The 6,106-nt window shown below is 46.9% G+C and overlaps 1 protein-coding gene across 1 annotated transcript in view; it reads left to right on the top strand.

The window, feature by feature from the left end:
- LOC119430356 (transcription activator BRG1) overlaps positions 1–6,106 on the top strand; it is a 26,248-nt gene that overhangs the window by 18,705 nt on the left and 1,437 nt on the right. The window contains exons 19-30 of the mRNA XM_037697762.1: positions 1,079–1,165; positions 1,233–1,279; positions 1,377–1,543; positions 1,652–1,815; positions 2,747–2,998; positions 3,081–3,158; positions 3,243–3,461; positions 3,537–3,799; positions 5,018–5,126; positions 5,262–5,363; positions 5,515–5,647; positions 5,787–5,926. Of these exons, the coding sequence (XP_037553690.1) occupies positions 1,079–1,165; positions 1,233–1,279; positions 1,377–1,543; positions 1,652–1,815; positions 2,747–2,998; positions 3,081–3,158; positions 3,243–3,461; positions 3,537–3,799; positions 5,018–5,126; positions 5,262–5,363; positions 5,515–5,647; positions 5,787–5,926 (1,761 nt within the window). The remainder of the gene's footprint in view (positions 1–1,078; positions 1,166–1,232; positions 1,280–1,376; positions 1,544–1,651; positions 1,816–2,746; positions 2,999–3,080; positions 3,159–3,242; positions 3,462–3,536; positions 3,800–5,017; positions 5,127–5,261; positions 5,364–5,514; positions 5,648–5,786; positions 5,927–6,106) is intronic.

Genomic DNA, 6,106 nt, shown 5'->3' with positions numbered 1-6,106 from the left:
AATTTTATAGGTTTTCTTCATCATTTGATGTATTTGCACTCGTGTCTACTTTTATTGTTCTATTAAACGTGTGGTTTTGTTTCTTGTATACAGATTTTTTTTATTTTTAGCTTTGCTTTAAAGTTCTTGTTTAGTGACTTGTACGTGTGTGTGTTAGAATAAAGTTGAACTAAAGGCCGTCTCTCTTCTTTAAACATGTTTGAGGGAAATATTCCTGAGATCCAATAATTTTGTGTCTTTTTATGATTTTTCAGCCGAGTTAATTTTAACAGATTATTTAATAGTCGTTAAAGTGCAAACAGGATTTCATTATCAAGCCGGCACCGTTTATTAATTTTTTTAATCTTCACTGATAAACAAGTACATTACATAAAATGTTTGTAAAAAATTGTTTCCACCCTCCATCCCAGACCCGTCCCAGTCCACTTGTCTAACGGGGCCCCGGCCTCACGCTCTCCTGTGGGTCGGCAGCTCATATGATCCTCCGCCCTGACCGGTGGCGCTCGGAGCCGGGATGATGATGTCCTGGCCGGCCTGAGGGGGCTCCGAGGCTCCGGTGCAGAGGACCGGGGGGACCGGCAGAGCTCATCCAGCTCGCTGTGAATTTTGTTGTCGGCCACCAAGCACAAAAAACGCCTGCACTTCATCATTAGACCACAGTGTTGTCATTATTGTTTTTAAAATCTTTACAATAGGTCCAGTCGCTCATCAAAGTTTGAGTTATTGCAAATAGCGGATTGGAATGTTGTGAAAGTTTCTCAAACAACCAGTGGCTCCGCCCCCTGACCAGTCAGTGACCAACAGTGTTCTGACGTCACGTTCTAGGGCCAGCACGATACGCTTAGAACTGAAGCAAAGTGGGTTCTGAAAAAGGGTCTGATTCCACGAACAACTGCTGGTGGAAAAGCCTTGGAACCGTGCCGAACCGAGTCGAACCGTGCCAAAGAGGCGCTAGTGGAAAGAGGTCCGGTGTTTTCTGACTTCAGCACCATTTCTCAATGTTTGAATATTAAAAACCAGGACCCTGCGCCACATGCTGCAGTTTTATGTAAACCATCTTGATGTCTGTGCTAACCAGGGAAAAGGAGGCACAAAGACACTGATGAACACCATCATGCAGCTGAGGAAGATCTGCAACCATCCTTACATGTTTCAGCAGATCGAGGTGAGTGACAGATGAAGCGTGAACGCAGTGAAAACAGAAGCTGAAGCCTGAATCTGTTCGTTTCCAGGAGTCCTTCTCTGAACATTTAGGGTTCTCCGGTGGGATAGTCCAGGGGTAAGGCCCTGCTCACTTTTCTTTATTTGGAACTCAAATAAACTGTCTCCATGGTAACACCTCCATCTCCATGGTAACACCTCCATCCGTCTGCCAGCCCTGACCTGTATCGAGCATCGGGAAAGTTTGAAGTGTTGGATCGAATCCTGCCAAAGCTAAGAGCCACCAACCACAAGGTGCTGCTCTTCTGTCAGATGACCTCGCTCATGACCATCATGGAGGACTACTTCGCCTACCGCAGCTTCAAGTACCTGCGCCTGGATGGTAAGACCTTCATGATGTACTGCGTATAAAACACAGCCCTGTCACGTTGTCTGGGCCTGCCTGCATCTCTGTCGCTCTTCCTGTTTTCTCACGTGGTCTACACGTCAGGCACCACGAAGGCTGAAGACAGAGGGATGTTACTGAAGACATTCAATGACCCAGAGTCGGAGTACTTTATCTTTCTCCTGAGCACACGAGCAGGAGGTCTCGGTCTGAACCTGCAGTCTGCCGACACTGTGATTATTTTTGACTCGGACTGGAACCCACATCAGGTTTGAAACTCACGTCTTTCAGCGTTCAGATATTTCCACAAAGATCAGCATCAAGTTAAAGCTGCCTTTTTCAGAATGTGCAGAAAAAATACAACAAAAATCATCATAAGATAAAGAAAAATATACGGCCTCCTAAAGCAAAAAGACATTTTTAAATATAATGTTTTTTGTCATGACAGCAGTATTCAATTCAATTCAATTCAGTTCAATTCAATTCAGTTCAATTCAGTTTATTTCTAATGCTCCAAGTCACAACAGAAGTCGTCTCAGGCACTGAACAGAAACATTCATGTATAAAATAATAATTGAACAGAATCATTCATGTATAAAATAATAATTAACAGAAACATTCATGTATAAAATAATAATTGAACAGAAACATTCATCTATAAAATAATAATTGAACATTATTTATCTGAGGAGCAGCTTTGAGTTTAACTCCATCACTGAACTCTCATCTTGAACAAGCATGAAGGCGACAGTGGAAAGAAAAACTCTCTCATGAGGAAGAAACCTTTAGCAGAACCAGGATCAGGACAAGAGGACCATCTGCTTCAACCGGCTGGGTTTGGTAGGAATAGATACACAATGGCAGGTCCAGGAGGCCTTCAGGTTTTCTCTAGAAAGACAAAAAGACAGAATCATGTTCAGAAAGAATGATTACAAATACAAACTTCATTTGTAAACTGTTCATTTGATGAAATGAGGTCTGAGGTTATAGCAGCATAGGATAAGGAACAGGTCAGGAAACCGAGCCGACTAACTATAGGATTCATGAAAAAGGAAAGTCAGTCAAATGAAACGGACTTTGTGTGTAAAGTCAGACGTGTTTTCAGTCGTTGGCTGTTTTCTGCCACCCCACGAGAGACGTGGTGCCTCTGCAGAACTAAACGTGTCCTATCTGTCTTGAGCGGTCCTCATGTCTCTGCAGGACCTGCAGGCTCAGGACCGAGCCCACCGCATCGGTCAGCAGAACGAGGTGCGCGTGCTGCGTCTCTGCACAGTCAATAGTGTGGAGGAAAAAATCCTGGCAGCAGCTAAATACAAACTCAACGTGGACCAGAAGGTCATTCAGGCTGGCATGTTTGACCAGAAGTCTTCCAGCCACGAGCGCAGGGCCTTCCTGCAGGCCATCCTGGAGCACGAGGAGCAAGACGAGGTCTGGGGTCAAGAAGTCATGAATGTGTGTCCGTGCACCTGCAACACACAGTTTCAGAGTCTGGTCTTATGTACGCTGCCTGCCAATGTGTGTCTGCTGTATTCAGGAGGAGGACGAGGTGCCCGATGATGAGACGGTGAACCAGATGATCGCCAGGAGTGAAGAAGAGTTTGAGCAGTTCATGGTAAATCGCTCTGATTCCACTTCAGCCAGAAGCTTTTCTTTCTTCTTGCGTCTCAGTTTCTTCTGCTCTTGGTCTTTCCTGCAGCGCATGGATCTGGACAGGCGTCGCGAAGAGGCCCGCAACCCCCGGCGAAAACCCCGCCTGATGGAGGAGGACGAGCTGCCCACCTGGATCATGAAAGACGACGCTGAAGTCGAGCGGCTGACCTGCGAGGAGGAGGAGGAGAAAATGTTTGGGCGAGGTTCTCGGCAGCGGAAGGAGGTGGACTACAGCGATTCCCTGACAGAGAAGCAATGGCTCAAGGTGGTTTTGGGAACAGATCAAATGGATCCAGAATGTGAAACAGCTGGAGGGTAACGTGTCACGTTGCGTCTGCAGGCGATTGAGGAAGGCACGCTCGAGGAGGTGGAGGAAGAAGTGCGCCACAAAAAGACGACCCGCAAGAGGAGGCGGGACCGTGACCTGGATCACCCTGGTCCCTCCGGTTCCTCTGGGAGCCGAGGACGAGGGGACAGAGACGATGACGGGAAGAGGCAGAGGAAGAGGGGACGCCCACCGGTAGAGAAACTGTCCCCCAATCCCCCCTCCCTCACAAAGAAGATGAAGAAAATTGTGGACGCTGTCATAAAATACAAAGACAGGTGAGAGAGGGGAAGTAAAACGAGATCTCTGCTGGTTTACACAGAACTCATGTTTTTCAGTAGAAGCTGTGAAATATTTACTGAATGGACCTGCTTCACAGAACGAGTCCACCATGACCTCTGGCTGATGCAGGAAAACACCATGTGCAGATAAAATAATAATAATAATAATAAAAATGTTACATTTTCCTTCATATATGACTTTTCTATGAGAACGAGACCTTAACACACAAAGTTTTATTAAATAATCATTGCAGGCCAAAGTAATTCTTCATTTTACAGAGGATCGTGGGGCGGCTGTGGCTGAGTGGTTGGAGCAGTCGTCCTCCAGTGGGTTGGGGGTTCGATTCCACCAGAAGTCACATGCTGAAGTGTCCCTGGGCAAGACACTGAACCCCTCGTTGCCTCCGATGTGTCCCATCAGTGTCTGAATGTGATGAAGCTCTGATTAGTCTTTGTAGAGATCTAGTATAGAGCTGTATGAACGGGTACATGAGGCACAGCTTGTTGTAAAGAGCTTTGAGTTCTTGATCCAACAGAAAGGAGCTGTATAGGTGCAGTCCATTTAAATTTACAGTTTACATGTTCAGTCTCTAGAAGGAATCAAAATGTCACCAAAAACTCCAGAAATAACCAGACAGCTGGACACCTGGGTCTGCACTACACTCCAGAACTGTCAGTGCCACAAATGGATCCCCTCGTACCGGGTTCTGCTTCTGGTGACCGATCAGGTTCGAGGTTAGACGTGTCCGGTGCAGGAGGAGGTTCTGCACGACCGCCGGGCGTATCCTGGAATAGTCTCCGCCTTTCTCCTCTCCGAGCCATAACCTCTGATCTGCTCGAGATCATTTAATGAAACCTCATGCACATCTGCATCATCACTAGACGGGGTGTCGCATACGCTGTGCATCGCCCCAGCTCCAAGGTCAAGGTTCAAAGGTCAAGGTCAAAGACAGAACAAGGTCTTAGCTTGTTCAGGCTATGGATTGCTGCATCACAGATGGGCTCATATCGTTCTGCGTGCAGTTTGTCCACGTGTTCGAGAACAGATACCGTTCTGAACTGCAAACATCTTCATCATCAGCAGAGATGGAGACACTGACTCCAGTCAGAGCCGGCAGCTGTCCGTCCCATTCATCACTGAAACAAAACGACTTTTGATCCATTTGAACCACTTCAAAGTTTCTGAAAGTCTCCTGACGCTGTGATTTCCTGCAGCACCAGCGGGCGTCAGCTGAGCGAGGTGTTCATCCAGCTGCCGTCTCGAAAAGAGCTGCCAGAATATTACGAACTAATCCGCAAGCCAGTGGACTTCAGGAAGATCAAGGTAAAGTGGTCCTTCTGTGGACAGGTTTCTTCTGCTGAGACCAAGAATAGACGAACAATCTTGGGTCAATTTAAATGTCGTAAAGTTCATACCATAATACTTGAGTGCTTTTTTCTTACATGTGTCTTCCTGCAGGAGAGGATTCGAAGTCATCGTTACCGCAGCCTGGGTGACCTGGAAAGAGACGTCATGCTGCTCTTCCAAAACGCTCAGACCTTCAACCTGGAGGGCTCCCTGGTGAGACTGTGTTTCTTCACGTGATGGACGTTGAAATCGTCTCCAGATGTTTGCTCCTTGCTGCTGCTCACACGCCTGTTGTCCCGGAGCGAGTCTGTTCAGAAACATTTAGGATGTGCCACTAGTATCTGATGATGTTTGTTCTGATCAGATTTATGAAGACTCCATCGTTCTCCAGTCAGTGTTCACCAGCCTGAAGCAGAAGATCGAGAAGGAGGAGGAGAGTGATGGAGAGGAGAGCGAGGAAGAGGAGGAGGAGCAGGAGGACGGCTCAGAGTCTGAATGTAAGCGTTTCAACTCCTTCTTGTTGTCCATGGACATATTTAAGGTTGAATCCACTGATTGTTCCAGGAGTGAGGTGTAGTCTCTCCTGGTCACCTTCATCCTCACATTTCTGTAAACGTCGACTCTGTGCGTTCACAGCGCGCTCTGTGAAGGTGAAAATCAGGCTGGGCAGGAAGGAGAAAGGTGGCGATCGAGGGAAAGGTCGCAGTAGGCGGTCAGGACGGACTCGAGCCAAACCTGTGGTCAGTGACGACGACTCCGAGGACGAGCAGGAAGAGGTCAGACTCCAGCTGTGACTCAGTTTTACTTTGCTTAAATACATATCGCAGTAATCATCAACTGATGGCCCACGGAGCAAATGAAGGCCATGAGCTCAATGCATTTGGTCCATAAAGTAATAAATCATTCATCAATCAGTCCGTAAAGTGATAAATCATTCATCAATCAGTCCGTAAAGT

This window comes from Nematolebias whitei, chromosome 3 (genome assembly GCF_014905685.2).
Source record: "Nematolebias whitei isolate Nwh7 chromosome 3, NemWhi1, whole genome shotgun sequence".
Lineage (NCBI taxonomy): Eukaryota > Metazoa > Chordata > Actinopteri > Cyprinodontiformes > Rivulidae > Nematolebias > Nematolebias whitei.
The sequence above is the reverse complement of the archived record's forward strand: the minus strand, read 5'-3'. Positions and strand labels throughout refer to the sequence as shown.